Raw genomic sequence first — 24,114 nt, forward strand, 5'->3', positions numbered from 1 at the left:
CCCAAAGTGGTGGGATTACAGGCGTGAGCTTCCACACCTGGCCCCTCCCTCTCTCTTTACATGGTCTTTTTCTGTGTCTGTGTCCAAATTGCCTCTTGTTACAAGGATACCAATCATGCTGGACAAGGATACCAATCATGCTGGATTACGGCCCATCCAAATGACCTCATTTTACCTTAATTACCCCTTTATTTTTTTTAAGTGTCTAAATGGCCCAATTAACTACCTCTTTCTTTTTTTCTTTTAGACAGGGTCTTACTCTGTTACCCAGGCTAGAGTACAGTGGTACAAACTCCTGTGCTGAAACCATCCTCCTGCCTCAGACTCCCTGAGTAGCTAGGCTAGGCTTACAGGCATGTGCTACCATGCCCCATGCCCAGTTAAATTTTTTTTTTTTTTTGAGAGGGAGTCTTGCTCTGTCACCAGGCTGGAGTGCAGTGGCACAATCTTGGCTCACTGCAAGCTCCACCTCCTCAGTTCAAGCGATTCTTCTGCCTCACCCTCCCAAGTAGCTGGGATTATAGGCATGCGCCACCATGCCCAGCTAATTTTTGTATTTTTAGTAGAGACGGGGTTTCACCATGTTGGCCAGGATGGTCTTGATCTTCTGACCTCGTGATCCACCCGCCTCAGCCTGCCAAAGTGCTGAGATTACAGGAGTGAGCCACCGCGCCCAGCCTAAATTTTTTATTTTGTATTTTTATTTCTGTAAAGGCAGAGTCTTTCTATGTTGCCCAGGCTGGTCTCGAACTCCTGGCCTCAAGTGATCCTCCCACTTCACCTTCTCAAAGTGCTGGGATAATTGGCATAAGCTACCATGACTGGCCCAATTACCTCTTTACAGGCTCTGTCTCCAAATGCAGTCATGTTCTGATGCTAGCGATTAGGATTTAAAGATAAGAATTTTCCAGGGAACACAATTCAGCCCATAACATGGGGTCTTGCTTCAGCAGTTAAATCATTTGGTGTGAATTAGACCACTCTTAAAATACCTTGCTCTAAAAGCTCATTGTTTCTTGTAAGACAATTTAAAATAATTTATAAAATAAATTAAAGTTTAAAGTCAAAGTTACATATGCCTGATTCACACAGACACACACACACACACACACATTCACACACAGATCATTTATTGTGTACTTACCATGGATTACACATCTCACTGAATGTTTTAGGTAATTACCTCATTTCATCCTTAGATTCCTATAAGATAGAAATTATATTTCCCCATTTTATATATGGTAAAATAGATTCAAAGAGGTTTGGTTGCTTCCCTAGAGAGTTGGGATTGAAACTCAGTTAATTGGATTTGAGTTCTTACCATTCAATTATGGATGTTGTAGAATAATGTCATCCAACAGAACTGTCAGCACTGTCCCAATACAGTTGCTACTAGCCACATATAGTTATTAAGCACTTGAAATGTGGCTAATGTGACTGAGAAACTGAATTTTAAATTGTAATTAATTTTAATTAAAGAGCCACATGTGGCTAGTGACCACCATATTAGACAAAGAAGTTACAGATGTTTAAGTTGTGAAAATTCAATATAATGATAAGCAAAAGTAATCACAGTAGTTTCTTGGAACAGAAATGAGGTTTCCTGGGTGTTTAAAAAAGATTTTTTTTTTTAATTTGGAAAAATAATATATGCATCTGGCTTTATTCAAATGGTTCAAAAGAGATTACAATGGGAAATGTCTACTTCTAACCATAGACTGTTATTTCCTCCCCAAAGACAACCACAGTTTCTACTTTCTTTTTTCTCCTCCAGAAATAGCCTATATGATATATAAATAGAAATAACCTTTAAAAAATAAAGATAGGCATTTTATTTTTTAACCAAATCACAGTCTAATTATTTAAAAACTTGAAAGCAAATGATTTTTTAAATACCAAATTTATTTTATTTCACTTCTAATCCTTCATGGAGTGAGGTGGACAATACATAAATATATGTTCTTATTTTCTAGTGTGAGTTCTCATAAGAGATTTGAAATATATATGTTCCCAAACTCAAAATATTCTCTACTGCTCTTCTATCCTGTAATATTTTTATTAGCCAGCAATTTAAGACCATGTGTTCCAGATAGCTAACCATTTTTAAATTTAATATTGACATGTTATGAAATTATACCTGTAGTGTTTACTTTAGATGATAGGTCAATGTTATTTTCTTTTTTTTTTTTTTTTTTTTTTGAGACTGAGTCTGGCTCTGTCGCCCAGGCTGGAGTGCGGTGGCCGGATCTCAGCTCACTGCAAGCTCCGCCTCCCGGGTTCACGCCATTCTCCTGCCTCAGCCTCCCGAGTAGCTGGGACTACAGGCGCCCGCCACTTCGCCCGGCTAGTTTTTGTATTTTTTAGTAGAGACGGGGTTTCACCGTGTTAGCCAGGATGGTCTCGATCTCCTGACCTCGTGATCCGCCCGTCTCGGCCTCCCAAAGTGCTGGGATTACAGGCTTGAGCCACCGCGCCCGGCCGGTCAATGTTATTTTCTACTTGATTACCCATTTTTGTTAACACAACCTTTCTTACTCATTGTATAAGGATATCTATTATATAAAACTTATTAAAGCTTTATTATACTAGATTTACAACAATTGTGTACTATGATTCTAGTAAACAAAAAAATGTTTTCTTTTCACTACAGAAAACTTGAGGATATTATCTTTAGGAAGAAACAACATAAAGAACTTAAATGGACTGGTAGGTTGTTATTTATTATTATTTTATTTATTTAATTTGCACACATCCATGAATAATTTCTTGGATAAATTCCTTGAAATGGAATTGCTAGGTCAGAAGGTATCAGTTTCTTTTAAGGCTTTTGTGACATATTCTCAAGTTGCCCTTCAAAAAGTTTGTAACAACCTATACTCCCACCAGTAATGTGTGAGATTTCCCAATTTCCCATACCAGCCTTAGGCATTTAAAATTTTTTTGACATGTCTTATTTCTATATTTATTGGCCATTTGAATTTCCTTCCAAAGAAGGTAAGATGGAGTAATAACGTAAAACTAGGCAACTTCATGAAAGATGAAGTGTATTTTTCTTGTATCTGTTCCCGAAAAGACAATAATTTTTAATGTGTTTATTGTTAAATAATTCATAAACATACTGAAATTTTGTATGGCCCTGACTCCTTTCCCCTCCCAATAAATCTAGCTTGTGCTTTGTAAGAGGCAGTGGGGAGCTGAAATTGCAGTGGTTTTCAACAGTAACCTCCCAAGACCAAACAGGCTAACATGGCCATCCTCCTCAGTACAGAAACAGTGGTAACCCTGAATAGGAGTCATGTTCAGAGGTGCAATTTTGGAATTATCTCAAATTTATTAGCCAAACTGTGAATTATATTTCCACCTCTGTGATTCTATTTACCCACGTAAAGTGTTACTGATGAGTTTTAAAAATGCTTGGAAATTCTTTTTTTTTTTTTTTTTTTTTTTTTTTTTTTTTTTTTTTTTTTTTTTTGAGACGGAGTCTCGCTCTGTCGCCCAGGCTGGAGTGCAGTGGCGGGATCTCAGCTCACTGCAAGCTCCGCCTCCCGGGTTCACGCCATTCTCCTGCCTCAGCCTCCCGAGTAGCTGGGACTACAGGCGCCCGCCACCTCGCCCGGCTAGTTTTTTGTATTTTTTAGTAGAGACGGGGTTTCACCGGGTTAGCCAGGATGGTCTCGATCTCCTGACCTTGTGATCCGCCCGTCTCGGCCTCCCAAAGTGCTGGGATTACAGGCTTGAGCCACCGCGCCCGGCCTGGAAATTCTTAAGGGTCAGGCTGGGCGCGGTGGCTCACACCTGTGATCTCAGCATTTTGGGAGGCCGAGGTGGGCGGATCACGAGGTCAAGAGATCGAGACCATCCTGGCTAACAAGGTGAAATCCCATCCCTACTAAAAAAAATACAAAAAAAAATTAGCCAGGCGTGGTGGTGGGCGCCTGTAGTCCCTGCTACTCGGGAGGCTGAGGCAGGAGAATGGCATGAACCTGGGAGGTGGAGCTTGCAGTGAGCTGAGATGGGGCCACTGCACTCCAGCCTGGGCAACAGAGCGAGACTCTGTCTCCAAAAAAATAAAGAAATTCTTAAGGGTCAGATTCTGGGATTAAATAAAGGAAGTTTATAACCATTAGATGAATTATTTGCTTTCTAATTGGATATGGTGAGTAAAATTCTTAATGCTCTATAAAAATTTGATTTTTTTTTTTTTTTTTTTTTGAGAGGGAGTCTTGCCCTGTCACCTAGGCTAGGGTGCAGTGGCGTAATGTCAGTTCACTGCAACATCCGCCTCCCAGATTCAAGTGATTCTCCCTCCTCAGCCTCCTGAATAGCTGGGATTACAGGCACGTGCCACTGTACCCAGCTAATTTTTGTCGTTTTAGTAGAGATGGGGTTTCACCATGTTGGTCAGGCTGGTCTCGAACTCCTGACCTCAAGTGATCTACCCACCTTGGCCTCCCAAAGTGCTGGGATTACAGGCATGAGCCACCATGCCCAGCCCACAACTGTAGATTTTATAAAACACTGTACACAGGCTACACTTAATTTATAAATAATGTTTTAGCTGGGCACAGAGGCTCAGATCTGTAATGCCAGCACTTGAGGAGGCCGAGGCAGTGGGATCACTTAAGGCCAGTAGTTGGAGTCAAGCATGGACAACATAGTGAGACCCTTGTCTCTACAAAAAAAAAATTTGTTTCTTTAATTAGCCAAGCATGGTGGCACCTGCCTGTTCTAACTACTCAGGGAGCTGAGGCAGGAGGATCACTTGAGCCCAGGAGTTCAAGGCTGCAGTGAGCTGATTGTGCCACTGCACTGCAGCGTGGGTAACAGTTAAGACCCTGTCTCTAAATTTAAAAATAAACAAAGAAACAAAAAACCAGAGATTTTTATGCCATTTCATAAAGCTCTCCCACTTCTGTAACCTCCAATATGATATTATTTACAGAGCAGACGTTTACTTTTTTGTTTTCAATACTTACAATGGGTTGACCTTAAAAAATCATAAATTTTAATAGCTGAGAGGTGCCTTAAAGAACTTGTCCAACTTCCTCATTTTTTCCAATGTTTTTTATGGTGGTGAAATATGCATAACATAAAGTTTACCATCTAAAGGATTTTTAAGGGTATAGTTCAGTGGTAGTAAGTAGACTTGTACAACCATCACCATCCATCTCCAGAACTCTCTTTGTCTTGTGAGTCTGAACCTCTATAAGCATATAATAGCTTCCCACTGCCTCTTCCCCCATCCCTGGCACCCACCATTCTACTTTCCATCTTTACAAATTTAACTACTCTAGGTATTTCATATAAGTAGTATCATACAGCATTTATCTTTTTATGACTGGCTTATTTAACTTAGCGTAATGTCCTCAAGTTTCATCCATGTCGTAGCATGTGTCAGAATTTCCTTTCTGCTTAATGTTTTTTTTTTGAGACTGAGTCTCACTGTATTGCCTAGGCTGGAGTGCAGTGGCGTAATTTCGGCTCATTCCAACCTCCGCCTCCCAGGTTCAAGCAATTCTTCTGCATCAGCCACCAAAGTAGCTGGGACTACAGGCATGTGCCACCACACCCGGCTAATTTTTTTATATTTTTAGTAGAGATGGGATTTCACTATGTTGGCCAGGCTGGTCTCAAACTCCTGACCTCAGGCGAGCCACCCGCCTCGGCCTCCCAAAGTGTTAGGATTACAGGTGTGAGCCATTGCACGCAGTCCGTTCCTGCTTAATGTTAAATGATATTCTATTATGGTATGTATGTACCATATTTTGTTTATCCGTTTGTGTATCAGTGGACACTTGGTTCACGTCCATCTTTTGGCTATTGTGAATTTACTACTGTGAACATGGGTGTACCAATATCTTGAGACCCCACTTTGATTTCTTCTGAATATGTGCCCAGGAGTGGAATGGCTGGATCCCCTGTTAAGTGATATCAGTTATCACATGATAATTGTTTTAATTTTTTAAGGAACTGCCAAATTGTTTTCTATAGCACCTGCACCATTTTACCTTCCTGCCAACCATGTACAGGGTTCCAATTTCTCCACATCCTCACTAATACTATTTTCTATGATATTGATAGTAGCCATCCTAATGGGTATGAGATGGTATCTCATTGCGCCAATCTCCTCATTTTACAGAGTAAGAAACTGAGGAGAGAAATGACTTGTTTACATGCAGAAGCTGACCAGCTTGCTAAATGACTGTTCAGTTATTGTCCAATTCTTGAAAGAGTCAGTTTATTTAATGACAGATTTCACTGAATTGATTCATTCAAACTTTGCCAGGTTTTCCTAATTGATATTCACTAGCCTACTTCACTAAAATCTTGTCTTTATTATCTACTTAACAAATACCTGTAGGAAATTGTATTATTGGCTGGGCACAGTGGCTCATGCCTGTAATCCCAGCACTTTGGGAGGCTGAGGCGGGCAGATCCCTTGAGTTTAGGAGTTCAAGACCAGCCTGGACAACATCTCTACAAAACCCATCTCTACCAAAAAGACAAAAATTAGCCAGATGTGGTAGTGTGCACCTGTAGTTCCAGCTACTAGGGAGGCTGAGGTGAGAGGATTGCTTCAGCCCAGGGGAGGTTGAGGCTGAAGTTAGCTGTGAGTGTGCCACTGTACCCCAGCCTGGGTGACAAAGCAAGACCCTGTCTCAAACAAAACAAAACAAAAAACAAATTTTTTATGTTTGAAAATTATCATAATAAATGTTGGAGAAGACCCTGAATTTTAGACCTAGCTCTATTATTTAATAGCAGTGTGTTCTTAGAAAAAGCCCTTAATCCCTCTATACCAGAAATCAAATAACCTGCCTTATCTTCTTTCAAGCAGATGTTGTAAGGACCAAATAATATACTCTGTGGGAATGTAATTTGAAAACCATAGCATTAATGAAAGTGATAAGGTGGTGCTGTTGTTTCGCCTCTTGGTGATTTCAGTATTTCAGTAGCTATTCTTAAAAAAACTCCCACACAGCTACTAGCTCTTCTACAAGTAGACAGGCAGGGTCTAAGTTCGCTTGGAAAGCTATTATGCATATCTTTATAAAGGAGACGGAAAGAAAAGGTTAAACATAAACATAAATCAAATTTTGTTCTTTTTCAGGAGGCAGTAGGGGACACGTTAGAAGAACTGTGGATCTCCTACAATTTTATTGAGAAGTTGAAAGGGATCCACGTAATGAAGAAATTGAAGATTCTCTACATGTCTAATAACCTGGTAAAAGACTGGGGTAAGCTGAGAGTGGCCCTTTGCTAACCGCCTACCGCCTGTTTATAGAAAATAGTCCGAGAGGGAAAAGATGCAAAACGAGAACGTTTATTTCTAAGCACAGAGAGAAAGTGGGAACATTTATGTCTAAGCTCAGAGAGAAATAGTATAGGAGTTTCTAAATTTTAAATGCTTAACATTTATATTTAACTATTTACTTAGGATGAGTATAATCTGATAGGTCCTGGTCCTATTAATCATGAAAAAAATTTAAGCTATTATCCAAAGGCTGAAGTAATCAGTTTAACTATAATACTTCATAGGCAGAAGACTTGTTTGATATCTATGTTACTTTGCTTTTTTATTGTACATAATTCATTCAGTTATATGCGATGAACTACACCAGTCTCTTTGGATACATAGTTGAATAGGACATTATCTCTGCCCTCAAGGAGTTCACAGCTTAGTGGGAAAAATTAGTTTGTAAGCTAATAATTATAAAACTATGTGATAAGAGGCCAGGCGCAGTGGCTCTTGCTGGTAATCCCAATGCTTAGGGAGGCCGAGGCAGGCGGATCACCTGAGGTCAGGAGTTCGAGACTAGTCTGGCCAACATGGCAAAACCCAAAAATTTTTTTGTAAAAATACGAAAAGATAGCCAGGTGTGGTGGTACACCCTGTAGTCCCAGCTACTTGGGAGGCTGAGGCATGAGAGTTGCTTTAACCCAGGAGACAGAGGTTGCAGTGAGTGGAGATCATGCCTTTGCACTCCAGCCTGGGTGACAGAGGGAGACTCTTTCTCAAAATAAATAAATAAATAAATAAATAAACCCACAAAAACTATGTGATAAGTTCTGCAATAGAGATTTGAATGAGTTGTTTTAAGAATTCAAAGATGAGGGAATGGGTACAGACAAAGGCAAGTTAGCTTAACCTACACTGATGCAGCACAGCATGAAGAAGACCTGTCACTGGAAAGTGATTTGTTCTTTTTGACTCTGAATCTCATTTCATTTTATTTCATCCTTATGCTAGCATTTAAAGTAAAGAAGTGTGTCTTCTTTTTCCTTCCCATCCTGTAATGTCTTCTGAGAATGACTTTATATGGTATAACTTTCCCAGTTTCCTTCAAAATCTTAAACAACTAATTGTCATGAATAGTCACAAACTGAGGGTTAATGATATTGGAATTTAATGCCCAAAATTGTAACAGTAAAACTTGCTGGGTTTTTTTGTTTTGTTTTGTTTTGTTTTGTTTTGAGATAGTCTTGCTCTGTCACCCAGTCTAGGGTGCATTGGTGCAGTCTCCGCTCACTGCAACCTCCACCTCCCAGGTTCAAGCAATTCTCCTGCCTCAGCCTCCTGAGTAGCTGGGACTACAGGTGCACGCCACCACGCCTGGCTAATTTTTGTATTTTTAGTAGAGACAGAGTTTCACTGTGTTAGCCAGGATGGTCTCAATCTCCTGACCTCGTGATCCGCCCGCCTTGGCCTCCCAAAGTGCTGGGATTACAGGCGTGAGCCACTGTACCCAGCCAAAACTTGCTGTTTTAATATGGAAAATATTATTTTACTTGTAGCTGAGTTTGTGAAGCTGGCAGAGCTGCCATGCCTGGAAGACCTGGTGTTCGTAGGCAATCCCTTGGAAGAGAAACATTCTGCTGAGAATAACTGGATTGAAGAAGCAACCAAGAGAGTGCCCAAACTGAAAAAGCTGGATGGTGAGTGATTCTGAGCTGGCTTGGACCTGTCTTCTAGGCATAAAAATGGAATTTGTGGCATGGAATCGTGAAGAGGAGAAAAACTAAAGAAAAAATACCTCTGATATTCCAGGTCATTTCTATCTATATAAAATTGAATGGTCTAGGTTTGAGCCAAGGTAAGATGAAAAACTGCTAGGATATTTAGACTGGTACAAGATTCTCCCTAGACTGAAAGCTTACAAGAAAGCTAGGCCTGACCAGGCATGGTGGCTCACGCCTGTAATCCTAGCACTTTAGGAGGCTGAGGCGGGTGGATCACCCAAAGTCAGGAGTCTGAGACCAGCCTGGCCAACATGGTGAAACCCCATCTCTACTAAAAATACAAAAATTAGCTGGGCGTGGTGACGGGCACCTGTAATCCCAGCTACTTGGGAGGCTGAGGCAGGAGAATTGCTTGAACTCGGCGGGCGGAGGTTGCAGTGACCCGAGATTGTGCCATTGCACTCCATCCTGAGCAAAAAAGAGTGAAACTCCATCTCAAAAAAAAAGAAAAAGAAAAAAGAAAGAAAGAAAGCTAGGCCTAGGCCTTATAAATCTATGTGGGGCCAGTCACAGTGGCACGTTTCTGCAGTCCCAAGCTATTCAATGAGGCAGGAAGATTGCTTGAGGTCAGGAGTTTGAGATCAGCCTTCATAATATAGCGAGACAAACCCTGTATTTATTTTTTTAATTGTATATTTATTTTTTCCTGATATAAATTTCCTTCTGTTATGTTGGATTAAAGCTGGAATTATTCAGGGTTTGGTGCTGAGCCACCTCCTTTTCTCACTCTTCCCTCTATCACAAAGAGGTCACCCATGAAAGCAGTAAGAGAGAAGGATCCTGGCCAGGTGCAGTGGCTCACACCTGTAATCCCAGCACTGTGGGAGGCCAAGGTGGGCGGATCATCTGAGGTTGGGAGTTACACCCGCCTGACCAACATGGAGAAACCCATCTCTACTAAAAATACAAAATTAACCGGGTGTGGTGGTGTGTGCCTGTAACCCCATCTACTAGGGAGGCTGAGGCAGGAGAATCGCTTGAATCCGGGAGGCGGAGGTTCTGGTGAGCCATGATTGTGCCACTACACTCCAGCCTGGGCAACAAGAGCGAAACTCCATCTCAAAAAAAAAAAAAAAAAAAAAAAGAGGGAGACGGATCCTGACTTCCAGACAACATCAAGTTCCATGTCTATCTACTATCTACTTGTACTTTTATGTAAAAGAAAAATAAACTTCTAGTTCACTTAAGCAAGTTAAAAAAAGAAAGAAAGCTAGGCTTGTCCTCAAGTCAGAAAGGTGACACAAAGGTCACAAATTTTGGTCAGAATCAAAAATTATTCTGATTATACAGAATAATCAGAAATACATGGTAAGCAGTTGCTTTTTTACAATTGGATCAAAATTGTGGTGTTCTCTCTCACTGTCTCTCCCCTCATCCCCAGTCTTGGTTTCCCAATATCTAAGATCAGTGTCAGCATCAGTAGATAACCCTGATTAACTGAGTCAGGTCCCATCTCCTCCACTTAATAGTTTGTGAAATTGTGCTAATTAATTAATCTCACCAAACCTTGTTTATTTGTAATCTAAAAAGTGGAGATGATAATAGTACCATTAGTAATCATTTTAGAACATATATCAGAGTATTATTATGAGGATTAAATGAAATAATCTATGTGAAACACTGAACACATGGAGATAATCTATGCTAAACGCTGTGCTTAACATAAAGTAAGTATTCAAAATATATGTTATTAACTGGGTGTGGTGGCTGACACCTGTAATCCTAGCACTTTGGGAAGCCGAGGTGGGAGGATCACTTGAGGTCAGGAGTTCAAGACCAGCCTGGCCAATATGGTGAAACCCCGTCTCTACTAAAAATACAAAAATTAGCTGGACGTGGTCGCGGGCGCCTATAATCCCAGCTACTTGGGAGATTGAGGCAGGAGAATCACTGGAACCTGGGAGGCGGAGGTTGCAGTGAGCTGAGATTGTGCCACTGTACTCTAACCTGGGTGACAGAACAAGACTCTGGGAAAGAAAGAAAGAGAGAGAGGGAGGGAGGGAGGGGAGAAAGGGAGGAAAGGAATGAAAAGAAAGGAATGAAAGGAAGGAAAGAAAGAGAGAGAGAAAGAGAAAGAGAGGGAAAGAAAGAAAGAAAAGAAAGAGAGAGAAAGAAAGAAAGAAAGAAGAAAGAAAGAAAGAAAGAAAAGAAAAGAAAAGAGAAAAGAAAAGAAAAGAAAAGAAAAGAAAAGAAAGAAAGGAAAGAAAGAAAGAAAAGGCCGGGCGCAGTGGCTCAAGCCTGTAATCCCAGCACTCTGGGAGGCCGAGGCGGGCGGATCACGAGGTCAGGAGATAGAGACCATCCTGGCTAACATGGTGAAACCCCGTCTCTACTTAAAAAAATACAAAAAACTAGCCTGGCGAGGTGGCGGGCGCCTGTAGTCCCAGCTACTCGGGAGGCTGAGGCAGGAGAATGGCGGGAACCCGGGAGGCGGAGCTTGCAGTGAGCTGAGATCCGGCCACTGCACTCCAGCCCGGGCGGCAGAGCGAGACTCCGTCTCAAAAAAAAAAAAAAAAAAAAAGAAAGAAAGAAAAGAAAAGAAAAGAAAGAGAGGCTGGGCACAGTGACTCACACCTGTAATCCCATCACTTTGAGAGGCCGAGGCGGGCAGATCACCTGAGGTCGGCAGTTCGAGACCAGCCTGACCAACATGGAGAAACCCCATCTCTACTAAAAATATAAAATTAGCCAGCTGTGGTGGCACATGCCTGTAATCCCAGCTATTCAGGAGGCTGAGGCAGAAGAATTGCTTGAACCCGGGAGGCAGAGGTGGTGAGCTGAGATCACACCACTGCACTCCAGCCTGGGCAACAAGGAAGGGAATGGAATGGAATAGAATGGAATGCAATGGACAATGGAATGGAATGGAATGGAGAATGGAATGGAATGGAATGGAGAATGGAATGGAATGGAATGGGGAATGCAATGGAATGGAATGGAGAATGGAATGGAATGGAATGCAGAATGGAATGGAATGGAGAATGGAATGGAATGGCGAATGCAATGGAGTGGAATGGAGAATGCAATGGAATGGAATGGAGAATGGAATGGAATGGAGAATGGAATGGAATGGAGAATGGAATGGAATGGAGAATGGAGAATGGAATGGAATGGAGAATGGAATGGAATGGAGAGGAATGGAGAATGGAATGGAGAATGGAATGTAATGCAATGGAGAATGGAATGCGATGGAGAATGGAATGGAATGGAATGGAATGGAGAATGGAATGGAATGGAATGGAGAGGAATGGACAATGGAATGGAATGGAATGGAATGGAGAATGGAATGGAATGGAATGGAATTGAGAATGGAATGGAATGGAATGGAGAATGGAATGGAATGGAATGGAATGGAGAATGGAATGGAATGGAGAATGGAATGGAATGGAATGGAGAGGAATGGAGAATGGAATGGAGAGGAATGGAGAATGGAATGGAGAATGGAATGGAATGGAATGGAGAATGGATGGAGAATGGAATGGAATGGAGAGCAATGGAGAATGGATGGAGAATGGAATGGAATGGAATGGAGAATGGAATGGAGAATGGAATGGAGAATGGAATGGAGAGGAATGGAGAATGGAATGGAGAATGGAATGGAGAGGAATGGAGAATGGANGGAGAATGGAATGGAGAGGAATGGAGAATGGAAAGGAGAATGGAATGCAATGGACAATGGAATGGAATGGAATGGAGAATGCAATGGAATGGAATGGAGAATGGAATGGAGAATGGAATGGAGAGGAATGGAGAATGGAATGGAGAATGGAATGGAATTTAATGGAACGGAATGGAGAATAGAATGGAATGGAATGGAATGGAGAATGGAATGAAATGGAATGGAATGGGGATTGAAATGGAATGGAATGGAATGGAGAATGGAATGGAATGGAATGGAATGGAATGGAGAATAGAATGGAGAATGGAATGGAATGGAGAATGGAATGGAATGGAATGGAAGGGAAAATGGAATGGAATGGAGAACGGAATGGAGAGTGGAATGGAATGGATTGGAATGGAATTGAGAATGGAATGGAATGGAATGGAATAGAATGGAATGGAGAATGGAGAATGGAATGGAATGGAGAATGGAGAATGGAACGGAGAATGGAATGAAATGGAATGGAATGGAGAGTGGAATGGAATGGATTGGAATGGAATGGAATGGAATGGAGAATGGAATGGAATGGAATTGAGAATGGAATGGAATGGAGAATGGAAAGGAATGGAGAATGGAATGGAATGGAGAATGGAATGGATTGGAATGGAGAGTGGAATGGAATAGATTGGAATGAAATGGAATGGAGAATGGAGAATGCAATGGTTGGAGAATGGAATGGAATGGAGAATGGAATGGAATGGAATGGAGAATGGAATGAAATGGAATGGAATGGAATGGATAATGGAATGGAATGGAATGGATTGGAATGGAATGGAGAATGGAATGGAATGGAATGGAACGGAGAATGGAATGGAGAGTGGAATGCAATGGAATGGAATGGAATGTAGAATGGAATGGAATGGAATGGAATGGAGAATGGAATGCAATGGAATGGAGAATGGAATGGAATGGAGAATGGAATGGGGAATGGAATGGAGAATGGAATCGAATGGAATGGAATGGAGAATGGAATGGAGAATGGAATGGAAGGGAAAATGGAATGGAAAATGGAATGCAATGGAGAATGGAATGGAATGGAGAATGGAATGCAATGGAGAATGGAATGGAATGGAGAATGGAATGGATTGGAACGGAATGGAATGGAGACTGGAATGGAATGGATTGGAATGGAATGGAATGGAGAATGGAGAATGGAAAGGAATGGAGAATGGAATGGAATGGGGATTGAAATGGAATGGAATGGAATGGAATGGAGAATGGAATGGAATGGAGAATGGAATGGAATCGAATGGAATGGAATGGAATGGAAAATGGAATGCAATGGAGAATGGAATGGAGAGTGGAATGGAATGGATTGGAATGGAATGGAATGGAATGGAGAATGGAATGATGGAATGGAATGGAGAATGGAATGGAATGGAATGGAATGGAGAATGGAATGGAGAGGAATGGAGAATGCAATGGAGAATGGAATGGAATGGAGAATGGAATCGAGAATGGAATGGAGAGGAATGGAGAATGGAATGGAGAATGGAATGGAATTGAATGGAACGGAATGGAGAATAGAATGGAATGGAATGGAGAATGGAATGGAATGGAGAATGGAATGAAATGGAATGGAATGGGTATTGAAATGGAATGGAATGGAATGGAATGGAGAATGGAATGGAATGGAATGAAATGGAGAATGAAATGGAGAGGAATGGAGAATGGAATGGAGAATGGAATGGAATGGAGAATGGAATGGAATGGAATGGAGAATGGAATGGAATGGAATAGAGAATGGAATGGAGAATGGAATGGAGAGGAATGGAGAATGGAATGGAGAATGGAATTGAATTGAATGGAATGGAATGGAGAATAGAATGCAATGGAATGGAGAATGGAATGGAATGGAGAATGGAATGAAATGGAATGGAATGGGTATTGAAATGGAATGGAATGGAATGGAGAATGGAATGGAATGGAATGAAATGGAGAATGAAATGGAGAGGAATGGAGAATGGAATGGAGAATGGAATGGAATGGAGAATGGAATGGAATGGAATGGAGAATGGAATGGAATGGAATAGAGAATGGAATGGAGAGGAATGGAGAATGGAATGGAGAATGGAATTGAATTGAATGGAACGGAATGGAGAATAGAATGCAATGGAATGGAGAATGGAATGGAATGGAGAATGGAATGGAATGGAGAATGGAATGGAATGGAATGGAGAATGGAATGGAATGGAATGGAGAATGGAATGGAGAGTGGAATGGAATGGATTGGAATGGAATGGAATGCAGAATGGAGAATAAAATGGAATGGAGAATGGAGAATGGAATGGAGAATGGAATGAAATGGATTGGAATGGAATGGAATGGAATGGAGAATGGAATGGAATGGAATGGAGAATGGAGAATGGAATGGAATGGAGAATGGAATGGAATGGAGAATGGAATGGAATGGAATGGAATGGAGAATGGAATGGAATGGAATGGAATGCAGAATGGAATGGAATGGAATGGAATGGAATGCAGAATGGAATGGAATGGAATGGAATGGAATGGATGAATGGAATGGAATGGAATGGACAATGGAATGGAATGGAATGGAGAATGGAGAATGGAATGGAGAATGGAATGAAATGGATTGGAATGGAATGGAATGGAATGGAGAATGGAATGGAATGGAATGGAGAATGGAGAATGGAATGGAATGGAATGGAATGGATGAATGGAATGGAATGGAATGGACAATGGAATGGAATGGAATGGAGAATGGAATGGAATGGAATGCAATGGAGAATGGAATGGAGAATGGAATGCAATGGAGAATGGAATGGAATGGAATGCAATGGAGAATGGAATGGATTGGAATGGAGAATGGAATGGAATGGAGAATGGAATGGAATGGAATGGAGAATGGAATGGAATGGAATGGAATGGAATGGAGAATGGAATGAAATGGAATGGAGTGGAATGGAATGGAATGGAATGGAGAATGGAAGGGAATGGAATGGATTGGAATGGAATGGAGAATGGAATGGAATGGAATGGAATGGAGAATGGAATGCAATGGAATGGATTGGAATGGAATTGAGAATGGAATGGAATGGAATGGAGAGTGGAGAGTGGAATGGAATGGAGAATGGAGAATGGAATGCAGAATGGAATGAAATGGAATGGAATGGAGAGTGGAATGGCATGGATTGTAATGGAATGGAATGGAATGGAGAATGGAATGGAATGGACAATTGAATGGATTGGAATGGAATGGAATGGAGAGTGGAATGGAATGGATTGGAATGGAATGGAATGGAGAGTGGAATGGCATGGATTGTAATGGAATGGAATGGAATGGAGAATGGAATGGAATGGACAATTGAATGGATTGGAATGGAATGGAATGGAGAGTGGAATGGAATGGATTGGAATGGAATGGAATGGAGAATGAAGAATAGAATGGAATGGAATGGAGAATGGAATGGAATGGAGAATGGAATGGAATGGAATGGAGAATGGAATGGAATAGAGAATGGAATGGAATGGAATGGAGAATGGAATGGAATGAAATGGAATGGAGAATAGAATGAAATGGAATGGAATGGAATGGAATGGAATGGAAGGGATAATGGAATGGAATGGAATGCATTGGAATGGAATGGAGAATGGAATGGAATGGAATGCGGAATGGAATGGAGAGTGGAATGGAATGGAATGGAGAATGGAATGGAATGGAATGGAGAATGGAATGGAATCGAATGGAATGGAATGGAGAATGGAATGCAATGGAGAATGGAATGGATTGGAATGGAATGGAATGGAGAGTGGAATGGAATGGATTGGAATGGAATGGAGAGGGGAATGGAATGGATTGGAATGGAATGGAATGGAGAATGGAATGGAATGGTGAATGGAATTGAATGGAATGGAGAATGGAGAATGGAATGGAATGGAGAATGGAATGGAATGCAGAATGGAATGGAATGGAGAATGGAATGGATTGGAATGGAATGGAATGGAATGGAATGGAGAATGGGATGGAATGGAATGGAGAATGGAATGAAATGGAATGGAATGGAATGCAATGGAATGGAATGGAAGGGATAATGGAATGCAATGGAATGGATTGGAATGGAATGGAGAATGGAATGGAATGGAATGGAATGGAATGGAATGGAGAGTGGNGCAATGGAGAATGGAATGGAATGGAGAATGGAATGGATTGGAATGGAATGGAATGGACATTGCAATGGAATGGATTGGAATGGAATGGAATGGAAAGGAAAATGGAGAATGGAATAGAATAGAGAATGGAATGGAGAATGGAATAGAATGGAATGGAGAATGAAATGGAATGGAATGGAATGGAATGGAATAGAGAATGGAATGGAGAATAGAATGGAATGGAATGGAATGGAGAATGGAATGGAATAGAGAATGGAATGGAATGGAATGGAGAATGGAATGGAATGGAGAATGGAATGGAATGGAATGGAGAATGGAATAGAATAGAGAATGGAATGGAGAATGGAATAGAATGGAATGGAGAATGAAATGGAATGGAATGGAGAATGGAATGGAGAATGGAATAGAATGGAAAGAGAATGTAATGGAATGGAATGGAATGGAGAATGGAATGCAATGGAGAATGGAATAGAATGGAGAATGGAATGGAGAATGGAATAGAATGGAGAATGGAATGGAGAATGGAATAGAATGGAGAATGGAATGAAATGGAATGGAATGAAATGGAGAATGGAATGGAATGGAATGGAGAATGCAATGGAATGGAGAATGGAATGGAGAATGGAATAGAATGGAGAATGGAATGGAGAATGGAATAGAATAGAGAATGGAATGGAGAATGGAATAGAATGGAATGGAGAATGAAATGGAATGGAATGGAATGGAATGGAGAATGGAGTGGAATGGAGAGTGGAAATGAAAGGAATGAAATGGAATGGAATGCAGAATGGAATGGAGAATGGAATGGAATGGAATGGAAAATGGAATGGAATGGAGAATGGAATGGAGAGTGGAATGGAATGGATTGGAATGGAATGTAATGGAGAATGGAGAATGGAACGGAATGGAGAATGGAATGGAAAGGAATGGAGAATGGAATGGAGAATGGAATGGAATGGAATGGAGAATGGAATGGAATGGAGAATGGAATGGAATGGAGAATGGAATGGAGAGGGGAATGGAATGGATTGGAATGGAATGTAATGCAGAATGGAGAATGGAACAGAATGGAGAATGGAATGGAATGGAATGGAGAATGGAATGGAAGGGAGAATGGAATGGAATGGAATGGAATGGAGAATGGAATGAAATGGAGAATGGAATGGAATGGAGAATGGAATGGAGAATGGAATAGAATGGAATGGAGAATGAAATGGAATGGAATGGAGAATGGAATGGAATGGAGAATGGAATGGAGAGTGGTATGGAATGGAATGGACAGTGGAATGGAATGGATTGGAATGGAATGTAATGGAGAATGGAGAATGGAATGGAATGGAGAATGGAATGGAATGCAGAATGGAATGGAATGGAGAATGGAATGGAATGGAATGGAATGGAGAATGGAATGGAATGGAATGGAGAATGGAATGGAATGGAATGGAGAATGGAATGGAGAATGGAATGGAATGGAAAATGGAATGGAATGGAGAATGGAATGGATTGGAATGGAATGGAATGGAATGGAGAATGGAGAATGAAATGGAATGGAGAATGGAATGAAATGGATTGGAATGGAATGGAATGGAGAATGGAATGGAATGGAATGGAGAATGGAATGGAATGGAGAATGGAATGGAATGGAGAATGGAATGGATTGGAATGGAATGGAGAGTGGAATGGAATGGAATGGAAATGGAAAATGGAATGGAATGGAGAATGGAATCGAATGGAGAATGGAATGGAATGGAATGGAATGGAGAATGGAATGGAATGGAATGGAATGCAGAATGGAATGGAGAATGGAATAGAATGCAGAATGGAATGGAATGGAATGGAATGGAATGAAATGGAATGGAATGGATAATGGGGAATGGAATGGAATGGAGAATGGAGTGGAATGGAGAATGGAAATGAAAGGAATGAAATGGAATGGAATGCAGAATGGAATGGAGAATGGAATGGAATGGAATGGAGAATGGAATGGAATGGAATGGAATGGAATGGAGAATGGGATGGAATGGAATGTAGAATGGAATGGAATGGAATGGATTAGAATGGAATGGAGAATGGAATGGAATGGAATGGAATGGAGAATGGAATGGAATGGATTGGAATGGAATTGAGAATGGAATGGAATGGAATGGAGAGTGGAGAGTGGAATGGAATGGAGAATGGAGAATGGAATGGAGAATGGAATGAAATGGAATGGAATGGACAATTGAATGGATTGGAATGGAATGGAATGGAGAGTGGAATGGAATGGATTGGAATGGAATGGAGAATGAAGAATAGAATGGAATGGAATGGAGAATGGAATGGAATGGAGAATGGAATGGAATGGAATGGAGAATGGAATGGAATAGAGAATGGAATGGAATGGAATGGAGAATGGAATGGAATGAAATGGAATGGAGAATAGAATGAAATAGAATGGAATGGAATGGAATGGAAGGGATAATGGAATGGAATGGAATGCATTGGAATGGAATGGAGAATGGAATGGAATGGAATGGAGAATGGAATGGAGAGTGGAATGGAATGGAATGGAGAATGGAATGGAATGGAATGGAGAATGGAATGGAATCGAATGGAATGGAATTGACAATGGAATGGAATGGAGAATGGAATGGAGAATGGAATGCAATGGAGAATGGAATGGATTGGAATGGAATGGAATGGAGAGTGGAATGGAATGGATTGGAATGGAATGGAGAGGGGAATGGAATGGATTGGAATGGAATGGAATGGAATGGAGAATGGAATGGAATGGAATGGTGAATGGAATTGAATGGAATGGTGAATGGAGAATGGAATGGAATGGAGAATGGAATGGAATGCAGAATGGAATGGAATGGAGAATGGAATGGATTGGAATGGAATGGAATGGAGAATGAAGAATAGAATGGAATGCAATGGAATGGAATGGAATGGAAGGGATAATGGAATGGAATGGAATGGATTGGAATGGAATGGAGAATGGAATGGAATGGAATGGAATGGAGAATGGAATGGAATGGAGAATGGAATGGAGAATGGAATGCAATGGAGATTGGAATAGAATGGAATGGAATGGAATGGAGAATGGAATGGATTGGAATGGAATGGAAAGGAGATTGGAATTGAATGGACTGGAATAGAATGGAATGGAGAATGGAATGCAATGGAGAGTGGAATGGAATGGAATGGAATGGAGAATGGAATGGAATGGAGAGTGGAATGGAATGGAATGGAGAATGGAATGGAATGGATTGGAATGGAGAATAGAATGGAATGGAGAATGGAATGGAGAATGGAATGGAGAATGGAATGGAATGGAATTGAATGTAGAATGGAATGGAATGGAATGGAATGGAGAATGGAATGGAATGGAGAATACAATGGAGAATGGAATGGAATGGAAAAAGGAATGGAATGAAGAATGGAATGGAATGGAGATTGAAATGGAATGGAATAGAATGGAGAATGGAATGGAATGGATGGAAAATGGAATGGAGAATGGAATGAAATGGAATGGAATGGAGAGGGAAATGGAATGGAATGGAATGGAATGGAATGGATTGGAGAATGGAATGGAATGGAGAATGCAATGGAATGGTATGGAGAATGGAATGGAGAATAGAATGGAATGAAATGGAATGGAAAATGGAATCGAATGGAATGGAGAATGGAATGGAATGGAATGGAATGGAGAAATCAATGGAATGGAATGGAATGGAGAATGGAATGGAATAGAGAATAGAATGGAATGGAATGGAATGCAAAATGGAATCGAATGGAATGGATTGGAGAATGGAATGGAGAATGGAATGGAATGGAGAATGGAATGCAATGGAGAATGGAATGGAATGGAGAATGGAATGGATTGGAATGGAATGGAATGGACATTGCAATGGAATGGATTGGAATGGAATGGAATGGAAAGGAAAATGGAGAATGGAATAGAATGGAGAATGGAATGGAATGGAATGGAAAGGAGAATGGAATGGAATAGAATGGAATGGAATGGAATGGAGAATGGAATGGAGAATAGACTGGAGAATAGAATGGAATGGAATGGAATGGAGAATGGAATGTAGAGTGGAATGGAATGGAATGGAGAATGGAATGGAATGGAAAATGGAATGGAATGGAATGGAATGGAGAATGGAATGGAATGGAATGGAATGGAGAATGGAATGGAGAATGGAATAGAATAGAGAATGGAATGGAGAATTGAATAGAATGGAATGGAGAATGAAATGGAATGGAATGGAATGGAGAATGGAATGGAGAATGGAATAGAATGGAAAGGAGAATGAAATGGAATGGAATGGAATGGAGAATGGAATGCAATGGAGAATGGAATGGAGAATGGAATAGAATGGAGAATGGAATGAAATGGAATGGAATGAAATGGAGAATGGAATGGAATGGAATGGAGAATGGAATGGAATGGAGAATGGAATAGAATGGAGAATGGAATGGAGAATGGAATAGAATAGAGAATGGAATGGAGAATGGAATAGAATGGAATGGAGAATGAAATGGAATGGAATGGAATGGAGAATGGAGTGGAATGGAGAATGGAAATGAAAGGAATGAAATGGAATGGAATGCAGAATGGAATGGAGAATGGAATGGAATGGAATGGAATGGAGAATAGAATGGAATGGAGAATGGAATGGAATGGAGAATGGAATGGAGAGTGGAATGGAGAATGGAGAATGGAACAGAATGGAGAATGGAATGGAATGGAATGGAGAATGGAATGGAGAATGGAATGGAATGGAGAATGGAATGGAGAATGGAATAGAATAGAGAATGGAATGGAGAATGGAATAGAATGGAATGGAGAATAAAATGGAATGGAATGGAATGGAGAATGGAATGGAATGGAGAATGGAATGGAATGAAGAAGAATGGAATGGAGAGCGGAATGGAATGGAATGGACAGTGGAATGGAATGGATTGGAATGGAATGTAATGGAGAATGGAGAATGGAATGGAATGGAGAATGGAATGGAATGCAGAATGGAATGGAATGGAGAATGGAATGGAATGGAATGGAAAGGAGAATGGAATGAAATGGAATGGAGTGGAAAATGGAATGGAATGGAATGGAACGGAATGGAATGGAGAATGGAATGGAATGGAGAATGGAATGCAAAATGGAATGCAATGGATAATGGAATGAAATGGAATGGAATGGAGTTTGAAATGGAATGGAGAATGGAATGGAATGGAATGGAATGGAATGGAATGGAGAATGGAATGGAATGGAATGGAATGGAATGGAATGGAATGGAATGGAATGGAGAATTGAGTGGAGAATGGAATGGAGAATGGAATGGAATGGAATGCATTGGAGAATGGAATGGAGAATGAAAGGAATGGAGAATGGAATGGAGAATGGAATGGAGAATGGAATAGAATGGAGAATGGAATAGAGAATGGAATGGAATGGAATGGAGAATGGAATGGAATGGAGAATGGAATGGAATGGAGAATGGAATGGAGAGTGGAATGGAATGGAATGAAATGGTGAATGGAATGGAGAGTGGAATGGAATGGATTGGAATGGAATGGAATGGAGAATGGAGAATGGAATGGAATGGAGAATGGAATGGAATGGAATATAATGGAAGGGAATGGATAATGGAATGGAATGGAATGGAGAATGGAATGGAATGGAATGGAGAATGGAATGGAATGGATTGGAATGGAATGGAGAATGGAGAATGGAATGGAATGGATAATGGAATGGAATGGAATGGAATGGAGAATGGAATGGAATGGAATGGATTGGAATGGAATGGAGAATGGAATGGAATGGAGAATGGAATGGGGAATGGAATGGAATGGAATGGAGAATGGAATGAAATGGAATGGAGAATGGAGTGGAATGGAATGGAATGGAGAATGGAATGGAATGGATTGGAATGGAATGGAATTCAGAATGGAGAATGAAATGGAATGGAGAATGGAATGAAATGGAATGGAATGGAATGCAATGGAATGGAATGGAGAATGGAATGGAATGGAATGGAATGGAGAATGGAATGGAATGAAATGGAATGGAGAATGAAATGGAAAATGGAATGGAATGGAAAATGGAATGGAATGGAATGGAGTGAAGAATGGAATGGAAAATGGAATGGAGAGTGGAATGAAGTGGAATGGAATGGAAAATGGATTGGAATGGAATGGAGACTGGAATGGAGAATGGAATGGAATGGAGAATGGAATGAAATGGAATGGAATGGAGATTGAAATGGAATGGAATGGAATGGAATGGAGAATGGAATGGAATGGAATAGAGAATGGAATGGAATGAAATGGAATGGAGAATGGAATGGAATGGAATGCAATGGAATGGAATGGAGAATGGAATGGAATGGAGAATGGAATGCAAAATGGAATGAAATGGAGAATGGAATGAAATGGAATGGAAGGGAGAATGGAATGGAATGGAGAATGGAATGGAATGGAAAGGAGAATGGAATGGAATGAAATGGAATGGAGAATGGAATGGAGAATGGAGTGGAATGGAATGGAGAGGAATGGAGAATGGAAATGAGAATGGAATGGAATTGAGAGGAATGGGGAATGGAATGGAGAATGGAATGGAATGGAATAGAGAATGGAATGGAGAATGAAATGGAATGGAGACTGGAATGGAGAATGGAATAGAATGGAATGCAATGGAGAATGGAATGGAGAATGGAATGCAATGGAATGGAATGGAGAATGGAATGGAATGGAATGGAGAATGGAATGGATTGGAATGGAATGGAGTGGAGAGTGAAATGGAATGGATTGGAATGGAATGGAATGGAGAATGCAGAATGGAATGGAATGGAGAATGGAATGGAATGGATTGGAATGGAATGGAATGGAGAATGGAGAATGAAATGGAATGGAGAATGGAATGGAATGGAATAGAGAATGGAATGGAATGGAGAATGGAATGGAATGGAGACTGGAATGAAGAATGGAATAGAATGGAATGGAATGGAGAATGGAATGGAGAATGGAATGGAGAGGAATGGAGAATGGAATGGGGAATGGAATGGAATGGAATGGAGAATGGAATGGAATGGAGAATGGAATGGAATGGAGAATGGAATGGAGAGTGGAATGGAATGGAATGAAATGGTGAATGGAATGGAGAGTGGAATGGAATGGATTGGAATGGAATGGAATGGAGAATGGAGAATGGAATGGAATGAAGAATGGAATGGAATGGAATGGAGAATGGAATGAAATGGAATGGAATGGAGAATGGAATGGAATGGAGAATGGAATGGAGAGTGGAA

At 40.7% G+C, this 24,114-nt stretch overlaps 1 protein-coding gene across 2 annotated transcripts in view; it reads left to right on the forward strand.

Moving 5' to 3' along the window:
• The window catches only part of DNAL1 (dynein axonemal light chain 1), a 59,204-nt gene that overhangs the window by 21,052 nt on the left and 14,038 nt on the right, over positions 1-24,114 (forward strand). For both annotated transcript variants that reach the window (XM_025391416.1, XM_025391415.1), the window contains 3 exons: positions 2,651-2,706; positions 7,112-7,238; positions 8,797-8,937. In XM_025391416.1, coding sequence (XP_025247201.1) covers positions 2,651-2,706; positions 7,112-7,238; positions 8,797-8,937 — 324 coding nt within the window. The remainder of the gene's footprint in view (positions 1-2,650; positions 2,707-7,111; positions 7,239-8,796; positions 8,938-24,114) is intronic.

Source organism: Theropithecus gelada, chromosome 7b (assembly GCF_003255815.1).
Source record: "Theropithecus gelada isolate Dixy chromosome 7b, Tgel_1.0, whole genome shotgun sequence".
NCBI lineage: Eukaryota > Metazoa > Chordata > Mammalia > Primates > Cercopithecidae > Theropithecus > Theropithecus gelada.